Raw genomic sequence first — 17062 nt, forward strand, 5'->3', positions numbered from 1 at the left:
CTCCCAAAACTAGGATTACTGGAAACAGTAACATTTTTGCATGTTTTCCATAGTTAATTGAATTATTTTTCCATTTTTATTTATTTACTTACCATATAACATTGTATTAGTTTTAGGTGTACAACATAATACGCACGTCTTCTTGTCCTTAATATATCCTACTATGAATGTAAAAAAGTCTATGTCTTGAAGTACTTCAAATATTTCTCTGTGCAGTTTTATCATTAACTAAATTTGGATCATGGTTGCAAGTAGATGTAATTGTTTAATTGTGCTTCCAATTTCAGTAATTTTTAAATTAGATGCTATATGTATCATACATTCACACATTTCAAAAATATGTATTCAGAGAAAACTGCCTTCTATTATAGCCACAAACTCTACTCTCTCTTTCTATCTATAGTTACCTTTTAAAGTTTTACTTTATCTTTCCAAATACATCTCTCACCATTTATTTATACACACACATATACACAGGCAGACAACCCCATTCCTTTTTAGATAAAATACTGTAATAATATCTATCTATCTTTCTTTACCTGGTACTTTTTTCTCTTTCTTCTGGTGATTTGATGATATTTATATGAAAAAGAAGACATTAATTGAAATATTAAAAATAAGGAGGAAACCTAGATGAATATATTTTGAGAAGTAGTATTGTAGAAAGAATGTTGGACTCCAAAAATCATCATATTTATATCTAGCATTCTTTTCAGATTTAACTAAAGATAAGTTTCTCAAATTGTTAGATTCGTTAATCAAGTAATTGTGGAAAAGGGTGCAATGATGTTTGATCTTATTCATTTAAGATTTTATAGGTTTTAGAGTGAGTTGGCTTGAAAATACATCCCTAAAACAATGTTTTCAATCTTACGCAAAATGACAGAAACTTTTCATGTAGGACATATCCCAAGCAATAAGTATGCATAGATTCTCAAAGTCATTGAAAGAAAAAATTCTACATATATCCAAAACATTGACTATCATACTGTGTCAAATATAGAAATTGCACTCAAGCAAATACTGAATGTTTTATGAGCTTAACATCTACTAACTGTTGTAATATACAATAGAAAGAGTGTATATCATGAGAGAAAATAGACCTAAGTTGAATCCTGGCTCAGTTGTTTACAGGCTGTGTGATCTTTACAAATTATTTAACCTCTCTGGCCTTATTTTAACCCCTCTGTCCTTATTTTTATCTGTAAGATATGGATACTAGTACTTACTCTCACATCAATATTTTTCTCTCTCTCCTCTCCTCTTTCCCTTCCACTCTTTCTAAAAATCAATGGAAAAAATATCCTAGGGTGAGGTTCAACAAAAAATAAAAAGTAAAATAAAGAAAGGGATTCATTTGTGATGGGCATTGTAGTGATATGTAGCTGAAGATTTAATAAGAACTGGCAGAAGATCATTACATAAGCAATGACATTACATAGATACAGCAACTGGGGAAAGGTCAACATTCAATAAATACTAGCTCCTTTGCTCTGTTGTGGGTTTCAGAAACAGGAAATAGTATACAGTAAAGGGTAAGAGCCAGGCTGTCTGAGTTGAAATCCCAGCTATAATACACCCAAGTATATAATAATGGGTAAGCTATTTAACCGATATGAGCCTCAGTTTCCTCATCTGCAAAAGACAGGTAATATGAACATCTTCCATGAAATGTTGTTATAAGAATTGCATTACATGTAGTATTATGGACCCTCCATGGTTTTGCTTCACTGCGCTCTCCCTGTACCTAGAATATTGCCTGGCATGTGGTAAGTTTCTCTAACATGTTAAGAAAAATAAATGAAGTAGACATATTTATCTCATATACCTTTTGTCTAAAGGGTCATCATAGAAGTTTCAAGTGTGCAGTTTTGCTTCTGTTCACATCTACAAAATGACTGGTGCATTTGGACTTCGTCCTTAGCCTCACAAGTTTTATTACATGATGGATGGTACTGTCATTGTAACCTCCACGGCCCTGGCCTGTCCACAGCTGGGCTTCAGGTGCAGTAACCACAGGCTTGCTGCTCCCCTCCTCAATTCGTTACTCTGGACGGACAGCTTGCAAAGTCTGGGTCGGCAGAATCTTGAAGCCATTCAAATCTATTACAAAGACCCTTGGGGTACTTCCTGAAAACATAGCGTGTGCTTCGGTGATTGTTTCTGAAAAGGCAATATACTTGTAAGCGTTTATGTGTGTCATGCATATTGGAAGTGTAGTAAATGTATTACTCCTTCACTGGAGACTCTCTTGACAATAATGTGAATTGCTCGGGGAATAGATATCAATTCTTAAGTGTTTCTGACATCAAAGGTGACTGCTGGGCTTTAGAAAAGGAGTTTTCAAAGTTAGACTGACTTGAGTGATTGAGATATTCATAAGATAACACTGCAAAGGCAGGTCAGACATTCTTTCACTCTCCAGGATGCAAGGGCACGGCAAAGGCCTGATTCAAGTGGCTGTGTGCTTGGGTAAGGACCTTATAGGAATGGGGCTCCAGAAAACACACTGTTAGGCCTGTCTTTGTTTTCTGGTCTCTTAATCTAAAATGTTCTTCTGCCAGTTCTTATTAAATCCTCAGCTACATATCACTTCAATGATCATTGCAAATGAATCCCTTTCTTTATTTTGCTTTTTGTTTTTTTGTTAATCCTCACCCTAGGATATTTTTTCCATTGATTTTTAGAGAGAGTGGAAGGGAGGGAGGACAGGAGAGAGAAAAACATCTATGTGAGAGAGACACCTCAATTGGTTGCCTCCCACATTTTCCCTGTCAGGTGCCTGGGATCAAATCTACACCCAGGTACTTGTCCTTGACCAGGAAGCTAACCTGTGACTCTTCAGTGTGGGGGTCAATGCTCTAACCACTGAGCAAGAACTGGCTAGGGCTGCATCCCTGTCTTGCTTGCAGAGTTTTTCTTAGGATATTTTTTCTCCCTTTCTTGCAACAAAGATTTGCTTTTGTCTAGTTTTGTTGCTGTTGGGTTTTGTTGTTGTTATTTTTATTGAGATGCTACCTTTTCCATTAGATCCTTAGGGACAGGGAACATAACTCATTTTGTGCCCCGTCCACCCTGCATAGGACAGAATCAAATCAGTTTTGTTATTTAAAAAAAATTTGTTATACTGTGTTCTTATTAGTGCCTGCAAAATCTTACTCTTAAAGCTATAATACTATCTAAATAAAAATTTAAATTGAATAAAATTAATTAGAAATCTGAAAACTACTTAGGTAACTCAGATACACCACGATGGCCAAATGCCATCCACAGTGAGGGCTCAATACATAGTGGCTAAAAGCAGCAACATGGCTCATTGGAAATATTGCTTTATTTATTTATTACAACATTTAAGGAACACCTACTATACATCAGTCTACAGCCATAACAAGTTTACAGACAGTTGCAGAGGAGATATATCATATTAAGATCCAAAAACAATAGGGAGAAAAATGAAGTTATGTGATTAAAGTTTATAGGATAACTAAGTGGGACAAGTGGACTGTTATAAAAGACATCATGTAGAAAGAATAACAAGGAGCTCAGTTTTGTTAGCTAACTATATATTGTCCAAGCCAACTGCAAAGGGGAAATTTGGGTCTCCTTAGCTAAATTCAATGAATATCCAGTCCACATAATAAATGTAATCATAATTTGATGGCAGTCTAAATGTCTTCAAACACCAATTTAATCATGAGCCCAGCTGGTTTGACAATGTAGTACAAAAATATGCCAAGAAAGTAGACTATAGAAGAGACACTGATACAACTGCACCTTATGCATTTTGAAATAGAAAAATAGTAAGTTCATGTTTTCCATTTAATTTATTTCCCTGGCCTAATATCAATATCATTTAAAACTTCATTTTTATCTTGGATAATAAACTACAAAAGAATTAATAGAAGAAATAATTGACCAGTAGTAAAACTTCTGGATTCTTCCTAGCTGGTTTGGCTCAGTGGCTAGAGTGTTGACTGTAAAATGAAGGGTCCCAGTTTGGCCCAGTGAAGGGCACATAACTTGGTTGCATGTTTGATGCCTAGCCCTGGTTGGGGTGTATGGAAGACATCCAATTAATGTGTCTCTCTCACATCAATGTTTTTCCCTCTCTTTCTATCCCATGCCCTTCCACTCTTTCTAAAAATCAATGGAAAAATATTCTCATGTGAGGATTAGCCAAAAAAAGAAAACTCCTGGGTTCAATATGTTTTGAATCTACCTAGTCATGTGACCATGAACAAGTTCTTTCATTTTGTTAAGTTTCAATATTGTGTTTGTTTAAATTATGATATTGCAATATGCCTTACCTGTATGAATAAGGTTATAGTGAGAATGGAATGAAATAATGTAGGGAATGGTACTGGAAACTAAAAAATAAAAGAACTGCAAAACATCATTTGTGTAACCATGTTAACATTAATATTAATAAAAATGCTTATCATAAAGCCTAACAGCTTAAACTGTTATAGAAACTAACTGTATAAAGAAACTTCTATTTATATTTTGAGTTGTCATCCTGTCATTTGCTGCTACTACAAACAATAGGTGACAACTTTTGGTTCAGAGAAATCCTATCTAATAAAAAGGGAATATGCTAATTGACCCTCATGCCATCACAAAGATGGTGGCACCCACAGCCAATAAGGAGGGAATATGCTAATTGACTGTCCCATCCTCAAAGATGATGGTGCCCACAGCCATGAAATGGCATTGCCCAGTCCCCTCAGCCCCGCCACTCCTACCTCCAGAATCCTCCAGTGCCTTCAGCCCCCCAGCTGCCCAGGCCCTGCCCAAGGACCAGGCAAGCCTCAGATGGTGGCTGCCCAGCTGCCCAGGGCCGCCCAAGGCTCAGATAACCAGCCAAGGCTTGTGCTGCTGGCAGTGGCAAGAGCAGAGGTGTGACGGGGCATCAATTTCCTTGATCACCGGGTCACCTCACGCCTGCCCCTGAGGGCTCCCAGACTGTGAGAGGGGGCAGGCCAGGCTGAGGGACCCCACTCTAGTGCATACATTTTTGTGCACTGGTCATCTAGTATGAAAATAATTCTGAAACACAAGTTAATAAAATCTGTAACACATTTCTTCTGTCAAAACCCTGTAGTTTCAGTATTGCTAATTTCCAACTTTATTCTGAGAAAAACATTAAGGCTGTTTGTTAGTAACACTTCTAAACATTTATAACAATAACCATATTAACTGAATTTTTTTTATAAATTAAACAAAGGATCCCAAAGAACAGTTCCAAGTGTTTATAATCAACACTCAAAAGATATACTGTACAGTACATATATAATAATGAAATACCATTCATTAAATACACTGCTTATAGACTAAAAAGGTAATCTGAACAACTGTCCTCACTACTGAGACTCCACTGTAGAAAACTGGTATAAATGTTATCTGAGGGTCATAAAACACTCTCTGAAAGTAAACTTTGTCCTAAGGGAAGTAAACTTTCAATGCACCAAATTCCATTTAGTGCCCTGCAGACAGGAATTCTGCAAAGAATATTCTGAAACAGGCAACTCATCTTTTATAGCTGAGTACTCTATCATAGAAGACCAGGAATAGGAAATTGGGTCTTCATGCTCCCAGGGCATCCTGGTTTATATCGCTAAGAATGATGACTATTATCAAATTTTTAAAGATCCCCAGAAATGGCCATTTTGCAACCTCTCTTGGAAGCAAATTTCTATCATAAGCACACTATCTTTAAAATTCTTCCATATGTGCAACCTAAGTCTTTCATAGTAACATATTGGCTAGCCCTTCTTTCCTTCCTCCCTCCCTACCTCCGTCCCTCCCTTCCTTCTTCCTTTTTTCCCTTATTTTTTCTCTTTTCAACCAAAAAATAAATATTGACTGCCTAATGATAGTATTACTACATGACTTATAAGGGAAATGAAAAAAGTTCTCTGCCACCTGGATACACAATAGCAACCTTTAACTCCTTATTCAAATCATTATTAAGAACAATGTATGGAAGTAGCTGCCAATTTGTGGAAAATATAGAGAACAGAGGAACGTGTTGAATTATCCTAAGAATAATAATCAACAAATGTAGACTGAGAAAAATATCTTGGTCAAACGCTCTAGGTTCTTCAAGAGATAAATCTGAAGAAGCAGCAAGTGATGGAGGGCACCCATTGATTAAAGGAAATCTAAAAGATACAGTCAGTTCTATGACAATCAGTCAAGACTTAGTGTGTCAAAGGATGCACATTAAATTATAAAACTATTCAAACTTAAGGAGGTTACTGTTCTAAAGTCAGGAAATAATTATTTATTGAGAAACTGTCATGGTGAAGTTGAGAGGAGGTATCAGGAGGGGATTCTATGTGCTGACAGAGTTTTCTTCTTGACTAGATGTTGGTCACAAAGTGTTCACCTTAGAACAATCCATTAGGCCAAACGTTTGCTTTGTGTAAGTTTCTGTGTCTGTGTTTTTCAGGAAACATTTATCAACATGAAAAATTAGAACTCCTTACATTACTATTGGGAAAGCAAAATGGTGCAGCCATCTTGCAAAACTCTTTGACACTTTCTTATTCAAATTCAGTTAAAAAATTGACCCATGCAACACAAGGATGGATCTCAAAAGACATGCTAAGTGAAAAAAGCTAAGGGAAAAGACATACACAAAAAAGTTAAATTTGTTATAATTTCACTTAGAAGACTTTTGGGGAAAAGCAAAACTAAGAACTATAGGGAGAGAAATCAGAAGAGTCTTTGCCAGAGGCTTGGGGTGCTGAGAGGAAACTGACAACAAAGAGAAACGAGGGAACTCTTCTGGGGCATGAAATGCTCTACATCTTGATTGTAGATAGTATCTGCTTGTCAAAACTAATCAAACTGTATACCTAAAAAATGGATTTTCGGTAAATCTTACTCAAAAAGCATTTGTTATAGAGAATAACAACAAAGTTCGGTTCTAGTTAAGAAGAAACACATTCTTCTATAGTTTGCATTTATTTTTTAAAAGAAAAAGAGTGCTGGGATGGGAATAGTAACACATTCAGAATTATAATAGGTGATTGAAAAAATGTATAGCAGAAAGACTAAGCCAATGGTGTTTTTACTGATGGCTATTTCTTCAGGGGGAAAAAAAATGGTTAAAAGTGAAAACAATTCTAGTTGTTATAAAATTCTCTTTCTTCAGGTTTTCCCCCAAACCAGTTCAAATAAATCCTAACAGAGACAACATCAGAGCCAAGAGCAATAATGGTTATGTCTACCACAGAGGATATTAGTTTCCTTTGCTAGTCAAGTTCCTCAGTATTCAATTTTGACTGTCCTCAATGGAGATATTTCATCCAGGCCTGGCAGTTTTCTAATCTCAACTTCTCCAGAGTCAGAGAACCAAGACAGACCAGACAAAAGCCCAGTCCCACTGAGCTCCACTGTGATGACAAAGTGGGCAGCAAGCCCTCAACACAAAAGCCTGGTTGTTAGAACTTCTCGAGGCCTGGTTATAACAGTGCAATTACCATTTCATGCAGGACATGCATTTCAATTCTAACATGCTCTCTTTCAAAAGGCATGAAAAGCAATGCAAAACTACAGTGCAGGTCAACATCCTCGTTTTTCAAATGAGCAGATTGAGATCCAGAAAAACGTCAAATTAGCCAAAGACACTAAGCTAGTTGGAAGAGGGACTAGACTCGGGTCCTAGAAACTCACTTAATAGGAAATTACTCTCTGAAATGAAATTGGACCTGTATACTCTGTGTTCATATTGTTCCCTCAAATACCAATAACTAATTAATAGACAATATAACTTTTGTTGTCTACTCAACAGTGCATAGCTCCGTGCTGAATTTAAGGAGAAATCATGGCAGTGTCGTCATGTCTCAAGCAGAAATGCAAAGAAATCCAGGCCGTTCCACGCTGAGAGAATAGCTGTTCAGGGTGCTGAGAGTGGTTTTCTCTCTCTCCATTCTCTGTACTGTTGGTGTCACCTCCCCCTGCTTTGCTCTAGAGAGCGCTTCCACACTAGGTCATAAGATAGACATGTCCCACACCCAAACATGACCAACATTAGGCTAACCAGGCATTTAAAAAAATGCCATTTTAAATCTTTCCTTCCACTCTGGTATTTTAAAGAAAACATATCACCTAACTGATGTCACTTTGCCATGGGAAACTTCCCATCAACCTGCTCAGAGGAGCCGTTGAGCGGCCCCCATTTTCATGATGACTCAGGTGAAAATGTTGCTGACCTTGTGGAAACAGATATCGAAGGAAGATTGCCTTCTGTATTCATCAGGAGGAACATGCTCTCAGGAGCCAGCCCCTGAGCAGTTCAAATTGAAGAAGGTCTGAGATGGAACCAGTGTGGAAGAGGGGCAAGGAGCTCCGTGCTGCTGGCTGTCCAAAGGCCAATTGACGGCGTTTCTTATCTGGTTATGTTTTACTCTTTCTAATGATGTAGAGGAAATGTTCTTTTAATGTACCAGATAGATACAGAGGCAGGAGAAAATACGTGAGTAGAACGCTTAAGGGCCATATTATCCTCTTCAGCACACACTTCTATGCCAGGTGCCTTCAGCTTCCAAATGGGCAGCAGAAAATGAACCCTAGGATTCCATAAAGTCTCTGAAAGCTGATAATGTAAACAGCAACCAGTGAACAACTTAGGCAGTAAAACTATCTCCATTTCTGTCTCCTTGAAGTTCAGCATGCAGTGGACTGCAGTTAAGCGTAGCAATCAACTGTGATAGGGGAAAGCCCCATTATAGAGCAAAGAAATAGCTTCAAGGCAGCAGATAGCAGAGCTGGGAGAGAAGGTCAAAACAGGTGCAGAGAAATCCTGGAGGTTGAGAGTGAAGCCTGGACTCTGTCAGGGTGATTTTTAACTATCTTAATCAATCATGGGTGACAGCTTAATTGTTCCATTACTTCAATGTACACTGCATCATTTAAATATACATACAGAACACTTCACAGCTACAGAGAAATGCTAATTGATTCCTGCTGATGCTTTGGGTGTAATGTGCTTCCCTAACTGAATAGTTTACAAAATATGTCTGCCTGGTGGTGGGTCTACCAGGTTGATTGATTCTAATATAGAGCTGTCACATGACACACACGTGTATTATCACTGCCAGTATCACTACACACTTATCAATTTCATCTGGCTTGAATCATGCCTTTGCACGATAACATGCCCACTACAAATATGAGATCTGGCTGTCCTGAATTTGGACAAAATTTCCCCTCATTTACAGCTACTCTATAGATATTAATTTGTTCATATATGTACATAAGGCTTCTCTATCTGGGCTGGACATCTTTGAAGACACTATGTTCTCTCCTATTGTGCGCTCAGTAAAAGTGGTTCATTGTCTGATAAGAACAGCAGCTTCCAATAATAATCTATGCACTGTTTCCAAAGGAACCAACTCTAAAACATGTACAAACCATGCATAGTTTGCATGTAATCAGTACTCTGTAGACTTCCTTATTTCCTCACAAGTCTTGTTTAAAACAGCTGTTATTCCATCTCAATGTGACAGCCTTCCTAAGATGCTTCTCCAGGTGAATCTAGCTGATACACAAACACTTCCTTCACTCCAGGTAGAGTAATGAGGCTGGGGTCTTTATTTTCTGTTTTTATTTTATCAGCCTGATTGTACAACCATCTTTTACATCATAAGTCACTCCACATCCTTTTAAAAAGGTAAGCTATTAGCATTATTTTTCAAAGTAACTTCATTCAACGAACAAAGGCACATTACCTTTACATAGGAGGGAAGGCAGTGCCACAGCCTCAGTCCACACTAGTAACCTTAGCTACAATCGGTTCAAACAAAGAGTTAAAGGGAGGGTGGAGCCTATGGAATTATAGGGGTCACAAAGCTAATCGCATATACGGCATGCCCAGCCATGTGCACCACACAGAGGATGGGCTGAGCAAGCAGTATGACATCTGGAAAGCATCTTTGATTTATATCAACAGAAATAAACACAAAGAGGGGGCAGTCCTAATGATTCCACTAGCTGCTTCTAAGTACCACCTTATCAAAATACCCCTTCATCTAAAGAGAAGGGTTACTTGGAAAATATATTTTTTCTTTCTGTACTTAAAGAGCGTACATGGTTTGAATCAAGTTTGCAATGGCTGCCTGCATTTCCCTCAGTGCAGGCAATTGCTGATTTATGAGCTTAGAGCTGATTATGTAACCTCTGGCTCATACTCCCTCCAACCCTCAAATTTTAGACCACTGCTGATCATTAAAACTCACATCTCTCTAATTCCCAAGCACACCTAATTGTCCCAACTTCTCAATTATTCATTTCCCCTCCAATACGTCACCTCATCCCTGAATCTGAGACTGAGAATCTCAACTACCATTCAGATACTCCCATGGCTACAATACCATCAAACATGCTAGAAAAACACCTCACCTGACTTAGCCCAGGCTTTAGCATCTCATGTCTCTGTGCCCCAGGTTCATAAAATGTATTACAACATGTATCTATTTGGATGTTCTCATGAATTTGCAATATAGTGCTTGACCTGGAACCTTGAGCCCTGGAGTTCATCTTATTTCCGTGTTATCACTTAGGCATGAACCCAGCACTCCAAAATCATGTGAAAGTCAGAAGCTGCCTAACTTTGTAGATATAAGTGGCATAGCAGAAGTAGAACCACTTCTAAGAATTAATCCTAATTTGCACCATCTTGGATTATTTATTCTCTATTATGCCTTTCAATGCCATCTATAAAGGGGTCTGTGTCATATGCATTTTATTACTCTTTAAGGAGTAGTAGCCTTTGTCTGTGAAATAAGAATTACAATCCTCTTTTTTTTCCTTTTTAATCTTTTCTGCCAGGAAACTTAGAGCTAAATTAAATACTCATTCTCAGAGAACACTTGGCTATATAATTGTGATCTCTTGCCGCATTCTCCTTTCGTGATCTTTATTTTCTGTTTTTATTTTATAAGCTTGATTGTACAACCATCTTTTATATCATAAGCCACTTCATATCTTTTGAAAAAGCTAAGCTATTAGCATTATTTTTCAAAGTAACTTCATTCGATGAGCAACACTAAAAAAGTTAAAATCTCAAAGTCCATAACTCAGATATCATCATGTATAAAATAAACTAATCATGTATAACATAAACCCAATCATCCATAAAATTGGGAATGTACAAGTTTTTAATTAAATACAATAATTTCAATTATAGAAATTATTTATGTGAGCATTTAGGTGGTGAACAATCTGAGGGTAATTCACTATAGGCATGTTCTGTAACACCAAGAACTTTACAAGACTTAAATTATAGAAATAGGGTTGATTAAATAACCATAATGAGAAATATCTTACAAATCAAAATTTAAAATGTGTAAGGTAATCAAAAAATGGATTAGAGGGTCCAGTTAAATTATTATTCTATAATAATCTTATCTGTTATTCATGCTTCCCCTCTTCCCCCCATCTTCTGCTCATTTACATTAGTTGTTTGGCTGTAATTAGACTTGAACTTTTCAGTTTCAATGAAGCTTTACATAAGAAAACATTGTGGGGGAGAGGCAAAAAAAATATTCCCAAAGACAGTATGTGAAACTAAACACTGTTTGATTTACATAGAATTATCTTCTCTCTCAGCCTGTGATGAAGACTTGGCTATTGTGGAACTCAAATCTGTGTGTATTGCCTTTTGATTCATAGCAGAGGACCTGGCATCATATAAACAGAATTTACTGTGCCATGTGCCTCATGCCCTGGAAATCAATAGCTGGAATACAGAGGCGTCTTAATTAGACAGAACAAGGGTAGAGAGGTCTGCCTCCTTCTTTCCTTTATCATTAAAATGGCAAGTATTACAAAGCAGTGCTTGTTTGGAAGTCGCTTTGGAGCAGAGATCTATTAGTTCAAGTTGGGAGTTATTAAGTGAGAGTCACCATCAATGAAATAAAAAAAATGGAGCACAGGGCTGTATAAGTAATAGCCTGTGAGGAGTGGGACATGAACTTGCTAAAATATTGACTGGTGCGTTTCTACAGCACCTGTGTATTATCATGGGCTTGTAGAGTTGAACAGGGTATTAAATTATGACTGAAACACAAAGGAGTTATCCATCCTCCCTATCCATTCCTCTAAACCAGTATAGCACACATACCTGGCATTAGCCACAATGAGAGGAATTACCTAAAAGCTCAAGTATGGTCTCTCTTTGCAACACATCTGAAAATTAAAAATTATTATAAAAGTCTTATAATGAAGAAGCTATCTATCTTCTCCATCACTATTCAAAGCGATTATCAACCTTTTTCATCTCATGGCACCCATAAACTAATTACTAAAATTCCGTAGCACACTAAGACATATTTTTTGCCTATTTGAAAAAAAAAATAGATTAACTTTGATTCATTCACAGTAAATAGCTATTATTGTGTTGGCTGTTGTCATTTTCTTATTTGACAGTCTAAGGGAAAAGAGGTCAGTGCCCCTGACTATATAGCCAGGTATTGCATGTTTTTAAAAAAAAAATCTTGTGGCACACCAGTGGAAAATTGCTGACTGATCATATCCAAATACCAGTAGTAAATTAAAGATAAGATCCACAGAATTTGCTCATGAAAATTTAAGGGCAACTTCTCAAATTTGATTCTGCCTGGGAGAATCTCAAAAATTATTTTCTTGCTTTTGCAAATGGTGAAGTAAAATAGAAATGAAAGTACACTGTCCCTCACAGAGTGCCCAAATCTGGTCTTAGTACTGTAACTGCAGGAGTTCATGTTTTATCTATGGAACTTAATAGATTTTAAATAACAAGTTGAACTTCACCTAGCCCTATGTTAACTATAACCAAAGACTAAATGATTCTGACTGTGCTGGAATTAAATCTAAGCAGAGCTACTTTTTTTCTGAATCCTCCTTTCAAATTCAAGTTTTATCTTTTTAAAGGGAAAGAGCTTATTGATTTTTATTTTTTAAATACTCCTCAGTGTTCCCTCTAAGTCATGAGTAAGAGCTTACTGGATGATTAGATTCACACACTCTCTCTACCTTAAGATATTTAGAATTATGATGACCAGAGAAATTTATCCTTCTGGATGCCCTTTCATACAACATGCCAATAGGCCACAAAACCACCACAATGTACCATAAGATCCTTTGGAAAGTCATCGGGAAGAAACATGCTCAATAAAGCCAAGACTAGGTGAGGTGCAAATGAAGGTCCAAATTCAATAGGATGGCTTGGCCAGAAGACAAGGTCAACACTGTAGGGGAATTAGCCAATGAGATGCAACAGAAGTGTGCACAAGAGAAACACAAGAAGGGATGTTACTGGTGTAGGGAAGCATGCACCCTTTGCAGCAAGAAGCTCAGGCTGTAACCATACCTGGAGAACTGCTGCTGCAGGCCGCGCATCTGAATCCGGCTGCGCTCTGACTCCAGTGTTACCTCCTGCAACCGCTTCTCACTCTGAAGACGTAAGTGTCTCTCCTCTTCCAATTCATGTATCAGCTTCTCGTGCTATAACAGGCGCAAAGGAAATGACTTTTAAGAAGGTATTTCTTAAATATTATGACAAAAAAATAATTAGTAATAGATGTCGGTTACTAAGTGCTAACTTGGATTCTATATATACATTAATTAATTCCGTCCTTGTTACAACCCCACAAAGTAGGTTCTATCATTAATATCTTATTATAGACAAGGAAACCAAGGATCAGAAACATCTAAGTAATTTGTCATTAAAAACCAGAGGATAACAGGTTTTCAATCTGGCTGATTTGACTCTAATGCTTAAATAATTTCCCCTGAACCAGGTGGCTTCCTGGGCAGATATGAAGATCTATGACCCAATAATGCCATCAAGTGCATAATAATTCAAGTGATAATGACTGAGATCATTAATACCTGTCCAAAATTATTTCATGTCTTCACTCTCTGGTCTATGCTATAAAGGGAACATTACCGTGTTTATAGAATTGACAAGAATTTCAAGCTGATTACACCATGGAGCTCATGAGAACAGGTTAAAGAATGTTTTATTTTGTCCAATTAGGTTTTCACAGATAATATGAGGCTAAATAAACTACCCATTGTATTTATAATCCCAGAAAACCAGCTCAGCTCACAAATGGGCATCAAAAATTAAAAGAGGGATTGAATGATCCAGAATAGATTTTCAGCAAAAAATCATTCCAGGAACTGGTAAAAAGCACACAAGATCAGATCATCCTGACATTACCACCTGAATCATGCTAATGTTCTAATATTGTTTTTATTTTGTTGTTGTTCCTGCCTTTTTTTATATGCTATGCTATTATAGTTACTGTTGGTATTAAATTAAGCACTTTGCATATAGAATATACACTGAGTGGCCAGATTATTATGATCTCTGACTGTATAATAATCCGGCCACTCAGTGTGTATTCTATATGATAAAAGGTTAATATGCAAATAGCCCCTCAACCAGGAGTTCAACCAGAAGGCAGGCCAGCCAACTGCCCATAGCCCCTCCCCCTGGCCAGGCTGGCCAGACCCCACCTATGCACGGATTCATACACCAGGCCTCCACTGTGTGTATGAATCACACACACACACACACACACACACACACACACGTACACACTGAGTGGCTATATTATTACGTATTCAGAGATCATAATAATCTGGCCACTCAGTGTAAATGCTTTACTCAATTATTATATAAAATCAACATTACTCTCTACATAGATACATTGGAGTAATAGAAACATGAATATGTCACCTATATTATAGAATTTGAAAGATTGCGCTTTAATTCCAGAAACAGACAATTAAAGTGGTATATCTTAAATTATTCAAAAGCATATCCTATGAACAATGTGAAGTTTTGCAGAGAAACAGCATGCTTCCTTTCTTCTAAAGTAAAGCATCTTACATAGTTTCACTCCCCACTATATTGAAGAACCCCCAACTCTATAAGAGGAGGTTTTATGGATAATATGGATAATCATTCCGTTCAATTTGTTAATGCCTTTTCAAATGATATCTGTACAACACAGAAAAAGTTCTAGGAAATTCTAAGACTGATGGAGGCAAAAGTTATTTATTAAAAGATATTTTCTTCAAAAGGAGTATGTTGCAGTTAAGCCAGCAAAGTTTGACAATAATCCACATCTACTTTCCAAATCTGGAAAAACATTCTTTCCTAAATTATAAAACATGGCTAACAGGAGCAAGAGAGTAAGTGGATTGGCCAGACTTTATTTATTGTATTCACTTTTCCTGGGTGTGAAAGCAATGTTGGCTTTCTCTCACAGGTCACTCTGCATCTTTTACAGCAGGGACATGAAGGGGAGGGAGAGATGGAGAATGGTTGGGTATTGTTGATATGGTGCCACTGGGTACTGAAGAGCAGTAAGTAAAGACATTGTCACAAAAACCTGGGTTACAGTATCGGTGGCAACATCACTCTTTCCATTGACCCTCTGGGCTGGGCTGGCTTTAAGAAGCTATCTTAAGAGAGCTGTAAGAATAGTTTTCAAAACTGGTTGGGCCTCACATTTGTATTTCTCCTTGTTTTATTGACTAAGATCATGTCTTCTGTTTCTCCTCCTTGGCTTTTCTTAACCTGACACCTAAATTGCTACCCCAGGATCACAAACACAGGCCTGGCCAGAGCCTAAGAAGAGACATTAAACAGGAGTCCACAGGAAGGTCTGCGAGCCACACCCTCCTCCCCTGCAGTGACAAGGACTCCATGTAATTCCGCTCAAAAGGAAGGTTTGCATAGTTTCCTCAACAAAAGCTGACTCCAAGTGTGTGAACCTTCCATCCTGTGTTCTCCAGCTTCTGTCTCTAATTCTGACCTAGTTCTATAAGAAAAATATTGAATTTGGAGACCATATTACATTTTGTAAAATGTTCTCCTCTTCACTGCTGTATCCAGTCCTCAGAACAACTTGGCAAAGTCAGTTGTTCCCAACTTCATTGGAAGCTTTTTAAAACTAGGATCAAGAGAGAGAAGGAGCTTGTGGAGGTTAGTAATCACAGCTCTGGGACCAGAACCACACTCTTCAGGCCCCACGTCCCCATTCCCTGCCTACTATGGTCAGTACTAACACTTATTTTAAAGGTGCACATTTATTCCAATGCAGTTGATATACTGGGAAAATTTGAGCATCACACAAATCTCACATTTTCTTATGCCCCATTTTATTCATGAGAAACATGAGTCAACATGGAAAACTGCATCCCACTCAACCTAACACAGAAATAAATACACAAAACACCCACATCTCAGAGACTGACAGGCCCCTCAGTCCTTCCAGCACGAGGTGAGCCGCTGTCATCCGCAGATGGAGGTACAGCTTGCCCTGGGTTCCAGCCTTCCTTCTGCCGCTTCACAGTGGCTCAGGCTGCCACGGAGCGCTCCTACGAGCACACTGTGTACTTTTTCAGGGTGAAGTGCCATATTTAGTAAATCATTTCTGTATTTCTTAGTCAATTAACACATGCAAAATTAGCTGCCCTTTTTATTAGTTTTTTTTTCTCTCTTTTTATTTTTTAATGCATCACTGACAAAACTTCATTTCCCCACAAGTCCTGTGCGGGGATCTTTAGGAATGCATCTGTCATGTGATGGCTCATGTTGGAAAAAAACCGAAATCTGAAACAAGGGTAGAATTCCAATGTTCAAGTCTTTGTCACCGCAGAAGATCTTGTCGATATCTATAGCCTTCACATAGACCTTAAACTTCCTTCAATTTCAGTACTGTCTTCTGTTTAAACCTCCAGGGAAGGTGACTGCATAATCTCCCTCGGTAATCCATGCTATTTTTTCTAAACTCCTTTTCTGACAATTTTCTAAGACTTGCTTAAATTGTTTCAAGTATCAAAAGCCATCTTCATATTCCCATGATATACAGAAAAATCTACAGGTTTGACATTATTTTCTAATTTAATAGAAAGCTCTACTTAGCAACGGAGCTATGGACACACCCTCGTGGACTTATTCATTTGCTTAAATCACACCTGTTTAATGAGCAGCTACTATGTGTCAGACACTGGATCAGAGCAGACCAGAAATGAGCCAAATAGACATGGTTTCTCA

At 37.6% G+C, this 17062-nt stretch overlaps 1 protein-coding gene across 1 annotated transcript in view; it reads right to left on the reverse strand.

Moving 5' to 3' along the window:
- The window catches only part of NCKAP5 (NCK associated protein 5), a 946230-nt gene that overhangs the window by 414594 nt on the left and 514574 nt on the right, over positions 1-17062 (reverse strand). The window contains exon 5 of the mRNA XM_084893312.1: positions 13358-13491. Coding sequence (XP_084749438.1) covers positions 13358-13491 — 134 coding nt within the window. The remainder of the gene's footprint in view (positions 1-13357; positions 13492-17062) is intronic.

This window comes from Pipistrellus hanaki (genome assembly GCF_964339955.1).
Source record: "Pipistrellus hanaki genome assembly, chromosome: 8".
Classification (NCBI taxonomy): Eukaryota; Metazoa; Chordata; class Mammalia; order Chiroptera; family Vespertilionidae; genus Pipistrellus; species Pipistrellus hanaki.